This window comes from Mustela putorius, unplaced genomic scaffold (assembly GCF_011764305.1).
Source record: "Mustela putorius furo isolate JIRA1106 unplaced genomic scaffold, ASM1176430v1.1 tig00000561_pilon_pilon_pilon, whole genome shotgun sequence".
In the NCBI taxonomy this organism is placed as follows: Eukaryota; Metazoa; Chordata; class Mammalia; order Carnivora; family Mustelidae; genus Mustela; species Mustela putorius.
In genome coordinates, this window is record NW_025421415.1 from 363596 (window position 1) to 386206 (window position 22611).

General features: G+C 41.7%; 1 protein-coding gene across 3 annotated transcripts; it reads right to left on the reverse strand.

The window, feature by feature from the left end:
* Positions 1-4241: 4241 nt before the first annotated feature.
* Positions 4242-21180, reverse strand: LOX (lysyl oxidase). Of its 3 annotated transcripts, XM_045081407.1 has the most exons (8): positions 21162-21180; positions 20037-20936; positions 19586-19694; positions 18082-18219; positions 16539-16695; positions 12567-12662; positions 12094-12209; positions 4242-7871 (listed from the first exon to the last, which is right to left on the reverse strand). In XM_045081407.1, the coding sequence occupies exons 2-8, from the start codon at positions 20659-20661 to the stop codon at positions 7865-7867; spliced, it is 1248 nt and encodes a 415-aa protein (XP_044937342.1). In that variant the 5' UTR covers positions 20662-20936; positions 21162-21180; the 3' UTR covers positions 4242-7864. The 3 variants fall into 3 exon arrangements, with proteins under 3 accessions (XP_044937342.1, XP_004761419.1, XP_004761420.1); XM_004761362.3 differs by lacking the exon at positions 21162-21180 and having other exon boundaries at positions 20037-21041; XM_004761363.3 differs by lacking the exons at positions 4242-7871; positions 21162-21180 and having other exon boundaries at positions 12090-12209; positions 20037-21042.
* Positions 21181-22611: the final 1431 nt, after the last annotated feature.

A 22611-nucleotide genomic window follows, 5' to 3' on the forward strand; every position in this document is an offset into this window, starting at 1 on the left:
ACACGAAAATAGACTCAAAATGGATGAAGGACCTCAATGTGCGAAAGGAATCCATCAAAATCCTTGAGGAGAACACAGGCAGCAACCTCTTCGACCTCAGCCGCAGCAACATCTTCCTAGGAACAACGCAAAAGGCAAGGGAAGCAAGGGCAAAAATGAACTATTGGGATTTCATCAAGATCAAAAGCTTTTGCACAGCAAAGGAAACAGTTCACAGAATCAAAAGACAACTGACAGAATGGGAGAAGATATTTCCAAACGAGATATCAGATAAAGGACTAGTGTCCAGAATCTATAAAGAACTTAGCAAACTCAACACCCAAAGAACAAATAATCCAATCAAGAAATGGGCAGAGGACATGAACAGACATTTCTGCAAAGAAGACATCCAGATGGCCAACAGACACATGAAAAAGTGCTCCATATCACTCGGCATCAGGGAAATACAAATCAAAACCACAATGTGATATCACCTCACACCAGTCAGAATGGCTAAAATCAACAAGTCAGGAAATGACAGATGCTGGCGAGGATGCGGAGAAAGGGGAACCCTCCTACACTGTTGGTGGGAATGCAAGCTGGTGCAACCTCTCTGGAAAACAGCATGGAGGTTCCTCAAAATGTTGAAAATAGAACTGCCCTATGACCCAGCAATTGCACTATTGGGTATTTACCCTAAAGATACAAACGTAGTGATCCAAAGGGGCACGTGTACTCGAATGTTTATAGCAGCAATGTCCACAATAGCCAAACTATGGAAAGAACCTAGATGTCCATCAACAGATGAATGGATCAAGAAGATGTGGTATATATACACAATGGAATACTATGCAGCCATCAAAAGAAATGAAATCTTGCCATTTGCGACAACATGGATGGAACTAGAGCGTATCATGCTTAGCGAAATAAGTCAAGCAGAGAAAGACAACTATCATATGATCTCCCTGATATGAGGAAGTGGTGTTGCAACATGGGGGCTTAAGTGGGTACGAGAAGAATCAATGAAACAAGATGGGATTGGGAGGGAGACAAACCATAAGTGACTCTTAATCTCACAAAACAAACTGAGGGTTGCTGGGGGGAGGGGGTTTGGGAGAAGGGGGTGGTATTATGGACATTGGGGAGGGTATGTGCTTTGGTGAGTGCTGTGAAGTGTATAAACCTGGTGATTCACAGACCTGTACCCCTGGGGATAAAAATATATGTTTATAAAAAATAAAAAATTATATTAAAAAAAAATTAAAAAAAAGAAAAAAAAGTTTTTTTTTCCTAATACTATTCCTCTAAAAAAAAAAATTAATGTCATTATAGTAACCAAAAGTAGTTGACTCTGATGTTTGCTAATAGTAGTATAATTCACCTGTTTGCAAACGACGGGTTGCGGGATTGGTAATATTGGCACCACATTTGTCAGGCTCCAAATTTCTGCCTCAGTTCCATAAAGAGAAGTGCGATGAAGATCCAATATTATTTAAATAATTGTAAAAAAAAAAAAAGGAGTTGTTTCTTATCAGTCTCTATCATTACTCTTGTCCTTAGTTCTTGTTATATACACTTATCATAAACTCCGGCTTGATTTGGTATTTTAAAGAAATCGGGAACTAGCAATATTCTCTTTCTTTTTTTTTTTTTTTTAAGATTTTATTTCTTTATTTGAGAGAGAGAGAAACAGACAGAGATCATGAGAAAGAGCACAAGTGGGGAGGTGAGGGAGAAGCAGGCTCACCACTCGTGAGCAAGGAGCCCAGTGCAGGGCTTGATCCTAGGACCCTGGGATCATGAGCCGAGCTGAAGGCAGGTGCCCAACCGACTGAGCCACTCAGGTGCCCTGCAATGTTCTCTTTCTAACAGTGGCATAGGCACATCCTTTGTCCTTGAATTGATGGTTCACCTTTTGGTTTGTGACTTTATTTTTCCTCTCCCTCCTGATTTGGTGCCTATTCCCTTAGTTAAGCAGCAAATTATTGGCAGCTAATTACAAATATATGCATATATCCTTCCAAGTCATTCATTTCCAACCTTGTTTCTTCCTGCCCACTGTGGGGAGTATTAACATTTACTTGAAATTTACTTAAATTACACTATTACATATTACAAAATTATTTCAGTTACACAAGATGAATGAAGAAAATGAATGACTTACCCTGAGTGTTATAAACAACTAATATCTGGGAGAGGAGAGATTTTAGTAAGGCGTACATAAAGCATTCAAGTTATTTGACAAATAGGAAAGATCTATTTTTCCTTCTAAACTAGCACATGGTTTAGAGACTAAAATGATTGTTTCTCTGAAAGGATCTCATTTAACCATTAGGTTTTTAGAATGCAAGGCAAGCAGTAAGTTAGTGGGTTTTAGGCGTTTCTGTGTCCCACAGCCCCAATACTACCACTATCATATATTTGTTTTAATTAATTTATAAATGATTTCATTTTTATGAACTGATACTTAGTATGTCATATCCCAAAGTCTTCCAAGATAAATGGTTTAACAGAATAACGAGTGTCATTAAAAAAAAAAGAGAGAGAGATTTTTGTAGTAAAACAAGTTTGAAAACACTGGATAACACAGACAAGGTGGTTCGGGGGTTCTGAGATTCTTTAACATGGGAATATGTATTGGGAATCTCCACCATAGAGGTAAGGTCTCCCATACCAATTTTTCTATGGGATTCTTTCTAGTAGCATATCTTGCAAAATGGGAATTCCTGTACACATGCTTTAAGTGAGTATTCAGACTCTGTGTTAATCCTCTACTAATATCTTTGGCAAGGATTAGAAATATTAAAAAATGATAGGGCCCCTGGGTGGCTCAGTTGGTAGTTGGTGTCTGCCTTTGGCTCAGGTCATGATCTCAAGTCCTGGGATGGAGCCCCGCACTGGGCTCCTTGCTCAGTGGGGAGCCTTTTTCTCCCTCTCCTGCTGCTCCCCCTGCTTGTGCTCTCTCTCTTGATATTCTCCCTCTGTGTTTCAAATAAATAAGTAAATAAAATCTTTACATAAATAAGTAACCTAAGACAGTCAAATTTTCTAGCAGAAGGAAAGATCCTCCCTACCCTATCTTTGGTTCATGAGCTTTTGGTTGAATGAACAGTGCTTGAAACACTGACCACTGATGAGACAAAAGAAATCATCTTTTCATTAGTAACGGAAGTATGTTTAGGCACTTGGCCTTGAGCAGGTGAAGGAAGCATGGAATCGGTACTGTCACAGATACTGTACAACTCAGATTGGCAGAATTCCATTGACAACCCTCACATCCATTTTACCTGCAAGAGCTTGTTAAAAGTAAATTGCTTTTGTGAAGCAATTTAGCAAATTGTCCCCCCAAAGCACTTGCCCACAGTTTGGGGCCTCTTTGCCCTTCCAGGTTACCAATTTCCAACCTAATCTGGTACACATTTAATTAAGGATTACTGTGATAGCAGATTACTGTGATAGCAGTAATCCTTAATTATTTTAAAAGGTTTTATTTATTTATTTGACAGAGATCCCAAGTAGGCAGAGGGGCAGGCAGAGAGAGAGAGAGAGAGGAGGAAGCAGGCTCCCTTCTGAGCAGAGAGCCCGATGTGGGGCTTGATCCCAGGGCCCTGGGATCATGACCTGAGCCGAAGGCAGAGTCTCAACCCACTGAGCCACCCAGGCACCCCAGTATTGGTTCCCTTTTTATAAATAACTGCTTGTAATGAACTGCTTATAATAACTATAAGTCTGCTTATAATAACTGCTTATATAATAAGTCTGCTGAGTATTTAGGCTCAGGTATATTTCTTATAAACTTTGTGCAGTGTGGTTCTTTTCTTAATACCTGCTCTCCATCCCTAGATGTTGTTGGTAATGGTGACTGAGGTTAGGATCCGTTCATATATGAGTTTCTTTTTAAAACATCAACTAGAGGGGCGTCTGGGTGGCTCAGTTGGTTATGCATCCAACTCCTGATGTCAGCCCAGGTCATGGTCTTAGGCTTGTGAGATTGAGCCCCACATCTGGCTCAACATCTTAGGGTTCTCTCTTTCCTTCTCTACCTTCCACTCCCTCTCTTAAAAAGAAAAAAAAGAAGAAAGAAACATCAGCTAGATTCTTACCCATCAAAAACAAGTTTCAAGTTATGTGAGCTCATTAAACAATTTATTGATACAAAAAGCAGTTAAGCAAAACCACCAACCATAGACGTGGTTTTAAGAGTTTTACCTAAAATGAAAGTCCTATCATTTATTTATACTTAACAACAAATGACCACTACAGACACTTGAAATCATTTATTCAAGGCATTTTTACATATCTTGCAATCCATAATATAAGCATATAATAAAAGAATGTGAGCGTGTAAAGAAGAATATAAAGCCAGTGTCTGGGCATTTAAAATAAGAGCTCTTCAAAGAAGTTACATATGTTTTACAAATAGGTTACCTGAAAATTTTGGAAGAAAGTAAAACTTCATTAAAAACACTACAATACCAGATCACATGTCACTTAGTTTGTAGCAAGCAGTTATATATTGCTTAAAAGTTTATAACCTGTGAGCTAAGACTTAATACATTTTACATTCAAGTTGAAATATCTCAGCACCATTTTGGTTTGAAGGATAAACGAAATGCTTTAAGTGTTCAAAAGTGGCCCAGGACATTTGGTAGTTGGGAATGAAATTGAGCTATTGATTGAATATGTTGATTGTGAATATGAATTCTAAACATAAAAAGTATAGAAAAGGGGTAATTTTTACTTATCAGTGACAGTACGGTTAATATCAAAACAAGTTATGTTTAAACAAAATATTGTCTACATTTTCAGAAAGTTTGCTGGAAATGAATTCTCATCTGCCACAGTCATTTTAGTGCACTGCATTTGTTCCACAATCTGAATATTGGGGATGTTTGTAAGTGTGAATTTCCTAAAAGATTTCAGAGAGAGAAAAAAATGTTCATTGTTACAAATAATACTTAGTGAATAATTAGATGATAGAGATTGTGAAAAAAATTACTATGTAAAAAAATAAAGATTTCCTGGAAATGGGCAATGAATTCTTGTGGATAGTTGTGGATTCGCATGTTATAGTACTATTGGGAGACTGAATCCTAGCCTCAGAGACATCTTTAATCCAGACTACAGTCTGAATAGTTATGAAACTGCTAAAATGGCATATGGAAGGAATCAATAAATTACTTTCCTATTTATCCCATTTTTTTCAGAGTCTTTGTTAGTCTAAAAGCCAATCCCTTTTCAGTACTCAACATTCTTAGGTTTACTTCTACTTCCTATTATAAAAATATCTTATGTGGAATTTGGTAAGACTGGATTAGGGTTTTTATTTAAATTTTATTAATGGATGACTTTTACCAGTTAATCATTATATGTGAGTTTTTATGGTTATTCAGAGGAGAGATCCCTTGAGGTTCAAAAATATCAAGTGTTAAATCAATACCTGTGAGTTGTTTGGGATTGTTTAGGGGTAATGAAAGGAAGGAATATTTACATAAGGAATAAGAAAGAATCTTTAGCATCCTAATTGAATTTTTTTTTCAAAATCAACCCAATAGTAGGTGTTATATTTAAGAGGCAGACATTTCAAGGATTGAAAACATAGTTTTAATTATTAGTAACACATACATGCATATAACTATTTATTTTAACTTATTTTTTAAAATAAAATATGGTCATGAAAAACAATAGTGCTAAAAATAGAAAATTTTTAGACATGTACTTATAACTGTTAAAAATGACATAAGGTGAATCTAAAGGGTAAGAATGACATTATTTTATACTTACTGAGGTTAGGAGATGGGGTGTTTTTTTGTGTGTTTTGTTGTTGTTGTTTTTGCTTTTTTTAAATATCCCAAGGCCTACCATATAAGTGCCTGACATGTATCAGACCCTCAAATATTGATGGGTGGACAGACAGATGGAAGGCTCAGTGAATGATAGCAAATGTCTTCTCATATGTGTCCCAAGGCCGTAATAGCGTTTTTACAAGGGTAAGAATCTCAATGAAATGATAGGCCTTAATATGTAGATACCAGTCTGGCTCAGTATTAATACTGACAGTAGTTTTGTTTTTGTTTTTTTTTTTTTTTGTTCTTTTTAAGGAAGTATATTAAAATATCTCTATGAGGAAAGAATATGACTTGAAAGGATCATTCTACAGTCTTAAAACTAAGTAAGCAACTTAAGGCAAAGAGGTACATCAAAGAAGTTACTCCATAGCTCAGATACTAGCTCAGTGGAAGTTCTGGGTCTCTATCAAGTTGCATTCTCCATTGGTCAGTATGTGCCCCAGCAGATGAGGTTGACTTCCACCCCGGATGACTGTCCGTCTCTAGCCCGCTTTGCTGCACTAGGCACTAGTGCGAAACGACTCCTTGTAGTTGGTGTGGACTTCACAACTCTGTGATGTATGATACCAGCTTACCAACTCAATTTTAAATTCTACCAAACTAGAAATCTCTCACTTGAGATTTTTATACTGGGTAATGTAGGAAGACTTCTGCCTAAGCACCACTAACTTAAAAGTGTCATTTGATTTCTCTCTGCACCTTTTGGAACTAGGGGGAAAAAAAAGGGCAATTTTCCAAATTTTGTTGTGGCACATGGTTTCACAGTTTTAAAATAAAATCACAGCTGTCTCATTATGCAGCATAGTTGTTTGTTTTACAGAAAGTTATTTTTTCCCCCTTATTCACCAACACCTCAACTATGTAATGTTACATGCTTTTTGGTTTATACTTCAGACAACACAGAAAAAAATACATATATATTACTGAGTCCTGGATGACCTGATAATGTTCTGATATCCAGATATTATGTTATATATTCTGGATTATTCAAATATTTTTTAGCATTCTTCATTTAAAAAGAGGAACATTAAAAAAAATGTAGACAAGTTGAAAATCCCAAGGTATTTTTCATTAATGTTTTAAAGTATTTGAGAGACAGCTGTGGTTTGGGGGACTTGTTTGTATGATTTTTATGTCAACCAGGAAAATCTTGCAATTAACTGTTATACTTACTTAAGCGCATACATAGTTTCTCTAAATATATTGCATCTATCATCAGAATGACTTCCCGTAGACAAAACTGTCCTCCGTACACCAGTCCCCAGAATGGTGATTTTAAGAATGCCACTTACAAGGTTTCTGCCCACAGGAAAATTAAAGAATTGAGAGAGCATCAACGAATGTCAGACGGGAGTTGGGCAGCTCAGTTTCTTAATTTGTTCCGAAACAAAAGCTGACTTAAGTCAGAGTGAAATTGTACATTAAACAGAAAGACAGGAGTTTACTAACTTTAAAATGTAAACATAAAAATTTATATAGGGATGTAACTATCTGAGTACATATATTGCGATTTCTCTGCTATATAGTATTATTTCTTGACACCAATGGTAATGTTTGTTCCTTCCTCAGCACCAGATGTGTCTGTATCTACTTGAACAGTAGGAGCCTCCTTTCTAAATTAATCTATGCGAAGACAAATACAAGCAGTTATTGTTATGGTTCACTGAAGTTAAGAAAAATTTCAGTTAATGGTAATTTTGGCTCATTCGCTAAAATGTTATTTTCCCCTTTACACCATAATTTCCAAAGGAGCATGAGAAATTTGGATATCCGTCAAAGAGCCAAAGTCTGCATCTACAGAATGGAAACACTGTTCATTCACAAAGTAATATGAATAATATTAAAAATTTCCCAAGTAAGGCCAATTTAAATGTTCAAAATCCAGTTATGTGCTTTGTTATAAAACAGTCCAAACAAAAATTCCTTTGTTGTTTTCTGTTCTTTCAAAATATATAAATCCTACTGAAGTTAATCTATTTTTTCCCACTTCAGAACACGAGGCACTGATTGATCCATTGGGAGTTTTGGCTTGCTTTCTAATACCTAGATTAAGAAAACAAAATAAGACAAATTAATAACTTGATAATATTATGAATGAGTACAGTAGAGAAGTTTAACGTGGACCCTTTAAAAAAAAATCTGTAGCAGTTTTCCTCCACCTATGCAGTAGTCACCCTATGAAATTACCCACTAATACATTATTTTAACGATGATTTGAAGGAAGTGACTCTGTTAGCTGCAGAAAGTGTATGCCTGATACCTACAGACTTAATGTTTAGAGTTAAAAGAAATAGCCTCTGAAGTAATCAAGAGTAAATCAGGACTTAAAGGAACAGAAGCCCCGTCCAGAGGAGTTTACTCCATGGAGCATGTTTACTCCATGGTTTGGGGCGTATCCATCTAGAAGCAGGTCCCTGGCCTCTGTGCCATCTCAAGTTACTCCTTTCCCAGGGCGATTTTGGACCTAGATGGATGCCTTAATAGGCAGAGACTGAGTCAAAGCCAGCCAATCCAATACGGTTTTTATACTGTGATCATAGATCCCCATGTAAAAAAACTAAGCACTCCAAATCATAAACCAGTGATTTCCAAATATTAAGTTTTGTGAGAGGAGAATTTAAATCATAGGGTCATAAAACTGAACTGGGTCACAGTCCCTCAGTTCATATGTTTTGTTGACAATGAGGAAAAAGAGGGAGAGAGCTGAGGCTCCTGGGTGGTTAAACATCCAGCTCTTGCTTTCCGCTAAGGTCGTGATCTCAGGGTCCTGAAATCCCTTCCCTGCACTGGGTTTTGTGTGTGTTTTTTTTGTTTTGTTTTTGTTTGTTTGTTTTTTAAGGAGAGACAGCGAGAGAGGGAACACAGGTAGGGGGAGTGCGAGAGGGAGAATCGGGTTTCCTGTTAAGCAGGGGGCCTGATGAGGGCTCTATCCCAGGATCCTGGGATCATGACCTGAGCCAGAGGTAGAGGCTTAATGACTGAGCACTGGGTTCTATACTTAGTGTGGAGTCAGCTTGACATTCTCTGGATCCCTCTGCTCCTCCCCCAGCGCACATGCACGCGCACCAGGCACTCACTCGTGCTCACTCTCTCTTTCTCTCTCTAATAAATAAATCTTTAAAAAAAGAAAAAAAAAAAAGAGGCAGAGTAGATCTATCAAAGGTATACGCTGTCCTCTTGGGTAGTTTTTACACACCAGTGGAATGTTCTCCAGTATGTGATTAGCATGAAAACTTTAAGCGAACTGAGGTATGATAGATCTTGAAGGCTTAAAAAGATACAATAACATCACCAAGGGAATCATATGCTGGCTGCTGTCAGAGCCACCAGACTGACCACACAGCTTTAGGCAAGCTACCCTCCTTGCTGAAGGAGCTTCAAAGACTCCCCATGGCCTTCAGACTGAAGTTCAGACTTCTTAGCCTGCTCGTCAATGCTCCCTTTTGATCAGGTCCCAGCTTACTCTTCCATCCTTTTCACCCAAATCTTAACTCCTTAGCCACACTAGAAGTTTGGGTTTTCCAAGTATGCCTTGCAGTTTCTCGCTGCCGGTGGTACTGACTCCTCCCGGCATTCCCTTCCTGAGCTGCTCCCCCTGCCACCCTCCGTGCGGTCCTCCTCAGCCTTCAAGGCCCAGCTCACATGCTGTCCTAGAGCCACTCCCGAATGTCAGCCAGAGGAGACGTCTCCTTCCTCGGAATGCTGATCCTTAGCAAGGGAGACCCGAAGTGAAGGTCAGAATAAAGGAGGCAGGCATCATTCTCCTGAAGGCGAGGGTTCCCCTCTCAAGGTCTGCACATCTCTCATTATTTTTTCCCACCTCATAGAGTGGTTCTTGTTATTTGATTACAAATCACTATGGGTCCTTTCATTTCCATATTTCCATCTGATCCATATGGCTTATTAAAATGTTACCTCAACCCCTCTTACAATATAGTCACAGTCAGTAACAACTGGTTTCAAAACAAAAAGAACAACTTTGTGCTGGAGTAATGTAACCATTTTTATTTATTCTAAATACCTGGCGATATCCAATTCAGTAGATTCCATTCAAAAACATTCTATGCCACAAGAGTCACATCTCCAGACTTGGACCGGGGGGTCACCTAGAGGTCCTTCTGTTTCTGCTGCATTTTATCTTACCAATCATGGAATTTTCATAGTGTCTCTCTATTACAGTTTTATGTGTATTTCTCTCAGCCCCTCAGTTTTCCTCATCCCAAGTTCCCCGAAGGAGAGGGTCATTTGTCTCCTGTTGGAGTGTTGAATAAGAGACTACACTTAGTGGCCAGCCTAAACCCAGGGTTGCAGTGATAGACAAGAGTCTGGGTGTAATACAGCTACAAGGGACAGGGAGGGGTCAGAAATCATATTTATCTTCGCCTCACTCTCGAATACCTCGTGTAGGACCTCAATAAATACATAGCTCAAAAGTGAGAAAGCCAATGAATAAAGAGAATGAGTGAATAAGGAATCCTAAAAATTAAGACAAATTAATTAATCCATGTATTTGACATTATTTTCATTTATTTTAGCTTCAATGACACTTATATGCTGAGGATTTGCATTTCTACTTTGATCAGCTCCACACAATAGGGGCCATAAACCCAGCCAGGTTTTCTGCATGGTGTGCACGTTCAGAAGGATATATGTGGTCATATTTTTTTGATGCTGTCCCTTTGCCATCATAGGCTGCGTCTATCCCTAAAGCTGTGATAACACTTGCCGAGCACAGGCTCAGCTCCTTTATGGAAGAAGGAAAGGGCTCCCTCCGAGGTGAATGCAGCCCAAGCCACAGTGCATGGCCATGTCTCTGGAAAAGGGACTGCTCTATGGAAGCCTCACCTACCCCCAGCCAGGAGCCCAGGGGTGGGGAAGAACCTGCACAACCAGGCTGAGGTGAGTTTGGGCAGTCCCACAAACTACAGATTGACGTGTGGCCAACCAGTGTCCTGGGTTGTGTATCCAGGAGAAATGTGTATTAAGTTGCTGGTGTAGCTTTGTGCCAAGTCCCCACGTGACCCCAGAGGCACTGGTGCTCCTCCCATGTTGATGTATATTCAGTGTCATTCTAAAGGTGTTTTCATGGTTGGTCTCAGTCACAGGGGACACAGGTGGTTAGGCTCGCTAATCCCGCAACACTAGAGCAGACAGGGCTTCAAGGATGGAGGAGCACAGAGACAAGCCAATTAAACTACCTAACTTTGCTCCATTACTTTCATCCCAGCATCACCCCTGTTAATATTCACATGCTGGGATTCCCTCCAAGATTTTATTCCCAGAAGGGTCTCAGGGCTAAGCAAACGGTGGAGGGACCTCCACACACCCCTCCTTTGTATAGGGTATTTTTCTAGTACTTGTGGTTTTGGAACTTGAATTTGTAAAATCTTGGTTCCTACGGAATGGGCGGACTTTAAGGCAGTGATTTTCAAAAGACACTTTAAAGAACTCTAGGAATGTCTTCAGAGCTGCTTCATGGACGCTGGCAGAGAAACAGGAAATCCAACTGTTTGGGATCCCACAAGGTCATCCACACTGCGTATCGCATGCTTTACATATTCAGCCACCACACAGGCTTTTTGGGGTAAACAGTGTGTTCTGTGTGTATGTCTTATCTTAGAAGCTAAGCTTTAGATTGATAAAAACCTGAGTACATCTCCCCACCCCCTTTTCTAGCATCAGCAAAGAAAGATCGGCTCTAATTATTTGATAGCACAGACCATTTTACAAGAAACTGCAGTAATAATGGAAACAGACACAGGTAGGGGTTCCTGGGCAGCTCAGGCAGTTTAGCATCTGCCCCCATCAGGTCATGATCTCAGGGTCCTGGGATCAAATCCTGAGTCAGGTTCCCTGCTCAGTCAGGAGTCTGCTTCTCCCTCTCCTTCTGCCCCCTCCTGCTTCTGCTCTCTCTCTTGCTTTCAAATAAATAAAAATAAAAATATTAACTTAAAAAAAGAAAAAAGAGGGGCTCCTGAGTGGCTCAGTTGGTTTAACAGCTGCCTTCGGCTCAGGTCATGATCCCGGAGTCCCGGGATTGAGTCCCGCATCTGGCTCCCAGCTCCACGGGGAGTCTGCTTCTCCCTCTGACCCTCTCATCTCTCACGCTCTCTCTCACTGTCTCTCTCTCAGATAAATGAATAAATAAAATCTTTAAAAAAAAAAAAGAAAGAAAAAAGAAAAGAAACAGACATATGTATAATGCCTGTCAGTGAACTAAAACCCTTTGAGAAGAGAATGACTAAGCTAGGAGAATAGGACTCACGGTGAAATTGTGCAGCCCGAGGCATACGCATGGTGTCCCGTGTAGCGGATTTCACAGCGCACGACATTGTTAGAATAGTCCGATTCAGGCACCAGGTAGCTGGGGTTCACACTGACCTAGGCAATGTAAACATCATCCACATTTCAGATTTCATCAGCAGTGTTTGCTGGTTAATTTCTTCCCATTTCCACAGGGCTAGAACAAGGAAATGCTTCAACTAGATGAAGCAGGGAGGGGATTTTAAAGGTAAGGGAAGTGGTGAAATTCTGGAGAAGTTATAGAAGGAGGGTCTACATTCTCCCCCAAGTTCCTTAAAATATCTTTTTCCTATAGGTAGGTTGGTTTAGAAATATTTCTAGGGAGACATAGAATTGCTTGCAGGATCGTGATTATTGAAAAGTGAATTCAGAAGGGGTAGCCCATTGAGTTGCAGTCAAAATAAATGAAAGGTTTCTATTTTCAAAGGTCTCTACCTTTAAAATGTAGTTTCCAGGTTTTACATCCGTAATATCAATCCACTGGCAGTCTATGTCTGCATTATAGGTATCATAGCAGCCAGGACTCAACCCCTAAAACAAATAAAATTTGAAAATGTAAAAAGGTGGCATATGGTTAGAATATATTAAAGAATATGATTATCATTTGCAAATTAAACTTTAAGTTAGTACTTACAAGAGTCTGACATAAAACTATACTTATATTGCATCTCCTTTGAGAAGTATATATTACTCAGCCTTATAGCACCTCCAGCTAAAAAAATACAGGACTAATATAAGTAGTAGTACATCTAGCTTCTTAAAAGTGTCATCAATCACCAGTGAGAAATATAATCTTAAGGGACAGAATAGGCCTCCATCAAAATTCTAGAATATCACCAGTTCGGGAATAAAGGCCCTGTAATAATCCACCTGTCTCTCATGACCTCAGTACGATCCTCCCCACTTTCTCTTGGAAATCACCTTCCTTTTACTCTGAATGCCCCGATTTTTTAGTGTTTGTTCTCTAATGCTCTGTATTATAATGTTACCGTCTAAGAATCTATCTTGCTAGAGATTAGAAACTCCCTGAGGGTGGTGTCTTTGTTGCATTTTTGAGTCGCTAATGTTGATAAAGTAGGCAGCATGTGCCAGGAGCAGTTTTAAACATGTTACATCTAAAAATTCAGTTTTCACAAGTACATGAAATCGGTGCTATTCTTATCCCCATTTTGCAGGTGAGGAAAACGAGTCACTTTGAGGTCAATCAGGTCACTCAAGGATATTATAGCTAGTAAGTGGTTGAGCTGGCTTTCCATTTAGATGTTCAGGGCCCAGGGTCCCTGGGTCCCAGCCACACTATTCTCTCTCTCTCACATTGCCACTGAAAGACATTATTGAATTAAAGGGATAAATGTATGCCTCAGAAAATGAATACCACCACATCACTCCATTTGCTAAGATATTCACTTCAGTAAGGAAATTAGTGCCTTCTACAGGCAGATAAGAGAAAAATTCCAGTAAGATAGGGTCCTTGTTCTCCAGAAAGTTACAATCTGGGGAAATGTGCTCAAATTGGAGTCTGTAGGTATCTTCTTGATTCCATTAGTTCTTCTGGAGAAGTTTGAATTGTTGTATTTCCATTTGAATACTAATCTAAGGTAAATTTAAAAGCATATGCTAGAATCATTTTAAGTCTTACTGCTATTTCATTTTGGCTCCCAAAATTTCTTTGGCATTTAAGATCACTTTGGTCACCAAAGAAAAGGCAAAATCCGCTGAGCATATTCTAGTGATGCTTGTGTGGATCTTGCTGGATTGGGGAAGAATGGCACAGCCCTGTGCTCTCACACAACACACAATAACACAGACAGGCCAACCTCAAAAGTACCTGTGCTTCAGTGGGGAGAACCATATAAAGATTTTTCAATTTCTGGGCCCAGCACATTAATTCTGATTCTGGCACATATTAGATACTCAGTAAGCATTAGCTATCTTAAATGTTGCTACTTGAGGCTAACAAGAAGTCCTACGGCCTCCCATGGCTTTGTAATACCTCCATTGGATGAGCTACTATGTGTTTAAGACTTTAAACAACACCACAATGCTGATCTTACCTTCAAGTGAACAAAAGAGCTTTAAAGAGTGCTGAAATTGGTACTCCAGCTGGCAGGATTTAAGTTAAGTTTTAACTTTGATTATTTGAACTAGCGAACAAGTAATGGGAATTTTTAAGGCTGTTAAAAAATCAGGCATGTCCTATATTCAAGTTCAAACTTTATTTTTATTTTTTCTTTAAAGATTTTATTTATTTATTTGACAGACAGAGATCAGAAGTAGGCAGAGAGGCTGGCAGGGGTGGGGGAGCGGGTGGGAGAAGGAGTGGGGAAGGGGGAAGCAGGCTCCTTGCTGAGCAAAGAGCCCCAATGCAGGACTCGATCCCAGGACCTTGAGATCATGACCTGAGCTGAAGGCAGAGGCCTTAACCCACTGAGCCACCCAGGCGCCCCAAGGTCAAACTTTAAAAACAGATGAAATGTAGAACCTTGGGGCACCTGGTTGGCTCAGCCAGTTAAGCTCTGCCTTTGGCTCAGGTCATGATCTCAGGGTCGTCGGATCGAGCCCCATGTCAGGCTCCCTGCTCAGTGGGGAACCTGTTTCTCCCTCTGCCCACCTGCCACTCATGTCTCTCAAATAAATAAAATCTTAAAAAAAAAAAGAAAGAAAGAAAGAAGAGAAAAGAAATGTAGAGCCTTAGCCAATGCCATCTAAATTAGCTGTTTTAGCAAAAGAGAACTGATGTTTACATTAAATTAGTGAGGTCACTGTAACTGTTTCCAGTTTCACATATGTTGAAAATGTAAATTTGTTAGCTCAGAACTTAGGAGTTTTATGGAAGTAAAGATATTAAGGAAGTTATATCTACTTTTCTGTTTGGATACATTCTAACAACCTTGTAATACAACTATTCTAAGTCAACACTGGGGCTTTGTGAGAGTGGTTTTGCCCCTTTAAATGAAGTCCATGTTCAAGAAACACCAGTCTAGTGAAAAACATAAATACGCCAATCACTTGTTAAGCAAGACCTGGTGAACAGTGGTTAAACGGGACATACATAGAAGATGATTAATAAGGAAGGAAATGAGATGGGGTCTCCCTGGAATACCAGAAGTGCCATAAATACCTATAGACAGAAAGTCAAATATTTCAACAAAAAGCTGCCTAGAGTGCCTTTTTTTCTAAATGGAAAGAATAAACTCCAGGGCCCCTGCCCAGGCGGGTGGCCACTATGGAGATCGCTGAGCGGAAAGGGAATCTCTCTGCCCACATATGTGTAATGTGTGGGTAGTTTGCATCAACTTTTAGTTAGAGAGTAAGTGCTGCCCCCAGAGCATGTGGAATTGAACCTTGCCCCCTCCAATAGCTCTGATGTTTTTAAGTTCAGAGAAAGAAGCAGTGGTAACATTTAGGTCACTAAAAAGCTTCCTGCCACAGCCCTGGAATGTGCTGCCCGAGCTGGCAGCTGCTGCTCCCCTTATGTCCTGCCTTATGTACGTTCACTGCTCCTTGCCAAGATTTCGGCTGGACAAAATTATAATGTCCTCTTACAAATGAAGGTTTCTTATGGAAATACTGGCATAGCTTTTAACTGACACACATTTTCCCATTATAAGACATACACACTGCTTAGGTCAGCACTATTTTTAAAAAAATCCATCCAAAGGACATCTGACATCAATTATACTGTAGGTTTAACTACATATGCGTGGAGAAAGAAATTGTGTCCTTCTGCTCCCATTTGCATGCTTAAAAGAAACCGGTTTTAAAGTGCTTTTTAAGAAACTTAGTTTCTCTCTTTGGCTAACCCCAATCACCATTCTCTCTCTAGCTTAAGATTGGAGGCAAGAATGGTTTTGAAGGTGAGAAAAGAGAAGTGTCTTCACCATTATTTACCAAGCCAGTTAAAGAGTACAGAATGAGTGCAGATACTGGAAACCAGTCCAATTGACTCAGGCACTAAACCTCCGCTTTTCACTGTAGAACACAATGATTATGCACATTGACCTTCTATGATGATGAAATTCTTTAAAAATAATTTGAGTTTGGGGTGCCTGGGTAGCTCAGTCACTTAAATGTCCAACTCTTGATTTCAGTTCAGGTCATGATCTCAGGGTTGTGAGATCACGCCCCAAGTCGGGCTCCACTCTGGGCTTGGAGCCTGGTTGAGGTTCCCGTTCTCCTTCTTCTGCCCCTCCCTGTCCTTTCTCACCCTTTCTAAAAATAAATACTTTAATGATAATAATTTGAGTCATCAAGCAACCAACTTCCTTTTCCCAATTATTTTCCATCTTGATGAGATGACCCCCTACATCAAACAGTTTATAAAGGACTGGCAGGAGGAAAGAAAAAGAGACCACACTGTTTTCTCTCTGAAGCCTGTGGGTTCCTGAGGTCAGGGAGCCAACCCACCTGTGTATGAGCAGTACATGCAAATCGCCTGTGGTAGCCATAGTCACAGGATGTGTCCTCAAGACAGAAACTTGCTTTGTGGCCTTCAGCCACTCTCCTCTGGGTACTGGCATCAAGGAGGTCATAGTGGCTGAATTCATCCATGCTGTGATAATGTCTGATGTCCCACACAACACAGAGACACAGGTCAAGAACACACAGAGAAAGTCATGAGGACTTTAGATGACTTCCCCACGGCCTCCCACACTTGTTTCCACATTACAAGTGAGATCCCACTTATCTTCTTAAAGCCAGATTCATGCTGGCTTTTTTCCCCCAGGACCATCTATCAAACTTGTAAGCCTTTAACTTTGCTTATAAGAAAAAAGGACTTATTTTGAGTATTTTGTTTTCCTATTCCACCCTGTTTTATCTTTGAATATTAAGTAGAAATAGACACTAAATGATCTGTGTTTAAGTAAAACCTGCCATATGCTCTCTAGTCTGTTTCTTTTGGCTGGCGGTCCTGATGTTTTATTCCAAATAAAAGAAGAGCACATGACTCTTGGGACGTTTCTGTGAGATTTTTAAAAAATGTAAAACCATTACTAAAATGCAAAGGAAAAGTACTGCTATGTTTTCCCCACATCGTTTATACTAGTATAAACTTTTTAGTATAAACTTCTATTTAGATACAAAATAATTCTATTTTATCAGAAAATAAGGTGTTCATATCTGCCTTTCTCATTTCATTTAAGGTCCTGAGATGTGTGTCTTCTCACATGAGGGAAGAACAAGAAAAAATTGGCTCCAGTTGCAGAAGGTTTCTGGACATCCATCAGTATTTCCCGACATTACCGGGATTCCTAGGCAAGTTACCAAGGCAAATTATAGAATCACTTTATATAGAGATCATTAAATTTAGGACAGAACAGACAATTACCCTGGGTTTGACATAGGCATTTTAAAATATAGAGGTAGGTCCTTCTCAGCTCATGGAGTATATCATCTCTATCTTTCTTGGAGACTGGTGTATGAATCCTTCTGATAAGTACTTGTGGTTTTTATTACATGCTAAGTAAGGCAGCTGCGTAGCTCAGTCGGTTAAGCATCTGCTTTCAGCTAGGATCATGATCTCGGGGTTTTGGGATTGAGCCTCATGTTGGGCTCCCTTCTCTGTGGAGTCTGCTTCTCCCTCTGCCCTTCCTCCCACTGGTTCCCTCAACTCTCTCTCTCTTTCAAATCAATAATTAAAAAAAAAATGCTAGCTAACTATAGATGATTTTTGTCTACAACAAGCTATTTTAGAAATCCTACCTGTAGTACATTGGAATAAAATTCTAGTGAAGCCAATTGCTGTATCCTATCAGCGGTTTTAATAAGCTGAACTTAGAACATTTTAAAAACAGGATCTGGTAGTTGATGTATGTTCTTAAAAATAGACTCCCTTGATATTGTCACATTACACAGAGAAAATTCTAGAAATAAGACTTTGCATTTATGCATCAAGAACTCTCTGAAAAAGGAAAACACTCAGAAGTACCCGGAATGCCCATCCACTTACTGGTGACAACTGTGCCATTCCCAGGAATATCTCGGTCGGCTTGGTAAGAAATCTGATGTCCCTTGGTTTTTCACTCTTTGGGGGAATCTTAGCAGCACCCTGTGATCATAATCTCTAACATCTGCTCTGTATGCTGAGCTGTGATTTTGAAAAAGAAGACATTATTACTTTCACAGGATATTAACTGAAGACAAAAGCAAAACCTTTTCCATTTTTTAATGGCAACTACCTCCCACCTTCAACTAGACTATCAGTTGCAAGAGGCATTCTGCATATTTTGTTTATTGCTGAATTTCCAGGTACTAGAACAGCACCTGGCAAGTGGCCAGAGTACAGTGAATATTTGCTGAATGAGTGAATGAACGACAACTATGGAAATCTGCAATTAAAATGTGAAAAGGTGTAATAAAATTGGCATTAGAAATGTACATGTGATAAGTAAATTCTGTATTTATAATAATTTCTTGTTTAACCACATGAATGAGTAGAAAGTATCCCAAATAATAAAAAAATCCTATGTGCTTAATAAGAACTTTGAATTCAGCAATAGGTTTCTTTTTAAACACTTTCCTAAATATAAAGTGGGGAAATAATTCTAGAAGTGTACACCCAGATTAGATAAATAATGTTGTAACTTCGCTATCTTGAAAACAATGGCATGACTGTAAAAATATCCTAGGGAGCGAGTGATGCAAGGAATAAAAATGGTAAGTTCAGCTTTCTTCTCTTCCTTCGGCCTGACAGTTATAAAGGGTCAGAGTGGGAGAACTATACAGCTGAACAGATAAACATTACTCTGTCCCTTCTAAAATATTTTGTGTGAATATATATTCACATGCTGTTGAGTATTTTCACTTTCCACTTGAAAAATTTTTATGAGACCTATCAAAACATCTTTTGCTCCCTCTGCTGGTTTCCCAGGAGCAAAGTCAGAGAATTCCATCCCCCAAACTGCTATGATTTTATTTTAGGACTGATTGAAAAACAAAGCTCTTGCTTATGTTCGAATTCCAGCTGAAGTAATATCAAAACAACGAAGTTAAATTGTGGCCTCAAACCAAAGAAGAAAACCTAACCTTTGCTGAAGAGGGGTGCCCCACTGGCAAGTTAGCCCTCTTTTTTTTAAGGGGTCATTAACAAGCTCTTCTATTACAATATTTTTTTCCACCTTATTGTACAGTTCTTTAATAGAAAGTTATGGGAAACCATTGGTTCCAAGGTTTGAGGATCTTGGAAAAAGAGCATGAGATCCCAGTTCTCCAGGATAAGGGTTTGCCCCCATCTCCCTGATTTGTGTCACAGTTTGAAAGAAAGAACCCACAGAAATCTTCAGAATGTTAACTCTCCATCCAGGTCCGCAAGCCCAGGAGACCACATTCCACTTCACAGCTCTTGCCCCACTTCCCAACTCCTGTCTCCGGGAACAAGAGCGATCAGAACCAGGCACAGGAACGGCGCCTGAAGCGAGATGGGGCAGCCAGGCCGCGGAGATCCCCGCCGGTACCTGGCCAAGCAGTTTTCCTCTGCAGCGCATCTCAGGTTGTACATGGACATCTTCTGCACGTACGTGGACGCCTGGATGTAGTACGGGTCTGGCACCAGGTCCGGGAGACCTAAACGTCAGAAGGCGATGGGGAGAGGTGGCTGTGAGACAACCCAGTGCCCCCTCCCCCAGCTCCGGGTCCCTTCATGTCCCTTACTTTTCACCCTTCACGCAACCCGGCTACAGAAAGCAGGAGACCGGGGGAGGCCCAGGGCTACAGAGCAAAGTAGAAAGAGAGCAGGAGGGGCCAGGCGCGCGGTTTGCACCAGATTCCAGGGCTGCCTCGGCAGGCGCAGGGGGAGGGATCGGATCCGCGGGGACTAAGGCCTGCCGCGCCCAGGCAGCCACGTTGGGGAGCCACAGAGTTGGGGAAGGGGTGCGCGGCTGCCTCCTGCAACTTGGGGGTGCTTACCGTACTGGAAGTAGCCGGTGCCGTATCCGGGCCGGTACCTGCTCCCAGGCCGGGGCCTTTCGTACGTGTCATAGTAGTTGTAATAGGGGTTGTCGTCGGAGTACTTGTAGGGGTTGTACGGGTCGTCGCCCACCATGCCGTCTACGCGGCTGGGTGGCTGCAGGTTACTGAGCGCCGGGCGCTCTCCCAGCGCCGTCCGGTTGCCGTCTCTCGAGTCCCCAGCATCGCGGGCCCCGGACGGCGAGTAGCCAGCTTGGAACCAATGGCGGGCGGCGGGTCTGGGTCGGCCGGCGACCCCCGACGAGCCTGCAGCGCGCTCGCGTGCTGCCGCCGTGCGGTTGCGGAGCAGCAGGATGGGCATGCGCGGCTGCGGGGCTGCGGCGTTGGCCGCGCCCGGGGCGGTGGTGCCCGGGTCCCGTCGGCGCTGCGGCTGGTACAGCGAGCCCAGGCTCAGCAGGCTGAACACCTGCCCGTTGTTCTCCCATTGGATCCTCTGGCGCCAGGCGGCCGGAGCCGCCGGCTGCTGGCGAGGGGGCTGCTGCTGGCCAGCGGCCGGCGGGGCGCAGCGCAGGAGCGCGCAGAGCTGCAGGGGCCCGAGCAGGAGCGCGGTCCAAGCGAAGCGCATCGCTGCCTTTTGCCTGATTGTCCCCACTCCGGGAGGTCGTTGGTCGGAGAAAAGGAAATCGGGGCCCAAATCACGTGAGGGAGGGAGAAATCTTCAACCGGGGAGGCGGGCGGAGCGCGGGTATCTCAGTCCCTACAAGCAACACCGAGGGTGGGCTGCAGACCCTCGTCCAGTCAAGGCAGCTGCTGGGACGTGGCACCCGCCTGTCTCCTCTTTCCCAGTCCTTCTGGAAGGCGACGGGGAGCGGCGCGGTGGCCCCGGCGAGCGGGCAGCGTCTGGAGTGAAGGAAGGAGGAGAGATTTTAAACTTTCTGGCACGTTTGCAAAGTTACACAAGCAGTTCTGGCCCGGCAGCCCCTCCGCTATTTGTTCACGTAATGCGATTGGAAACGTGCAAGGCGGACAGCTCCTCGCCTCTGCCCCTCCCTCCCCGTCCTGTCCTCCTCCCCCCAGACACGTTGCACAGGGAGCGTTAAGGGGAAAGAACAAAACGGAACACACATCCTGAGACACACTCGGCTTAATCTGGGGCGAACATGCAGGAATTTCAAAAGACTCAGACAGGCGAAGGCAGCCAGGCCATGGGGCGACGCCAAAATATGCATGAAGAAAAATGCTATTAGGTCACCAGCCCTGGAGAGGCGGGAAGTCGGGAGGTGGGGAGGGTGCTGGGGGCGAGAGTCGGGGAGGGGGGCGGGGAGGGATGCTTGTGACTAACGTTTATCCATAAGGAGTTAACCAGACAAATTTCCCAATGCATACTCACTCGCTTTTATGGGAAGCGCCCTCAGCAAATAAACCCCAGGATATCAAATTTTGTTTTTGTGTGTGTAGGTAATATGAGAAATGGGTTACAAATTTGTTTCCTACAGTGAATATTTTAATAACCAAAAGTGAAATTTTACAGGGAACAAAGCCATCTAACACTGAAGGGATGGATAAACCTGTCTCTTTTTCAAAATGCTGGCCTGATTTGTACTCTGAGTGGAAGAGGAGAACTCTCTTTCATCTGCACATTATCTACAGGGACATTTCAATAAAGGAGGCTATACCAAGTCTGCTAGGATCACACTCAGAGGACAGCTTCAAAGGAGCATTTAACATGACTTTTCTCATTGTACATCCAAGGAGGAGGTTTACCTTCGGATTAAAAAAAAAAACACACACACACACTTAAATCATTCTTTGTTAAATTTTTGAGAAGTCAGTAAAACATCCTGTGGTGTTTGAGTGATCTTCTGATGTAAGCAGCCTGGGGGTTCAGTTTCTGGTGAGGACAAGGGAGTGGGAGGGGCCAGACGAGAATCAGGGGGCCAAGATGGGTAGGAGGTAATGCTGACTGCAAAAAAATGCTTAATGGACCCATTTTTCACATACCAGTTAGGGCAGTGTTGGAAGCATTTCAAAGAAGAAAAAAAAATCTTTAGCCTGATTTAAAACCATGACTCAGAACCAGATTTTAATAACCTTTTTATTGGTCTCATCATTGGGCTGTTGTCTTTAAAGAGACTTCATTATTCACCTCTCTGTGTTGACCTCCGTCTCCCCGCATTTAATCACCCCCTTTTGATGATGTGGTGGACAGCTGCTGATTTGAATGCCTATCACCCATTTTCCCTTTTTTTCTAGCTAGAACAACGTATTTTGGGAAAATTCCCCTACCCAGCTGACTGAGCATTCATGAGACTTCTGTCACTTCAAGCAGTGGCAATGTGATCGCGGCTAGGCTCATCAAACCATCTCCCTACCATTGGAATCATGAGCAGATGGACACCGGGCTCAGAAATGTTGGAGCCTGTGCTTCCTGCCCCTGAAAAAAGTTTCTATGAGTTCTTGCTACACACATTCCCCCTACACTGTTTCAGATCCATACCTTTCAAGACCTGATGGCCCAGCTTTTCCTTCCTTTTCTCCACTGCATTCCTTTGCGGCTTGACATGGTCAAAGTCAA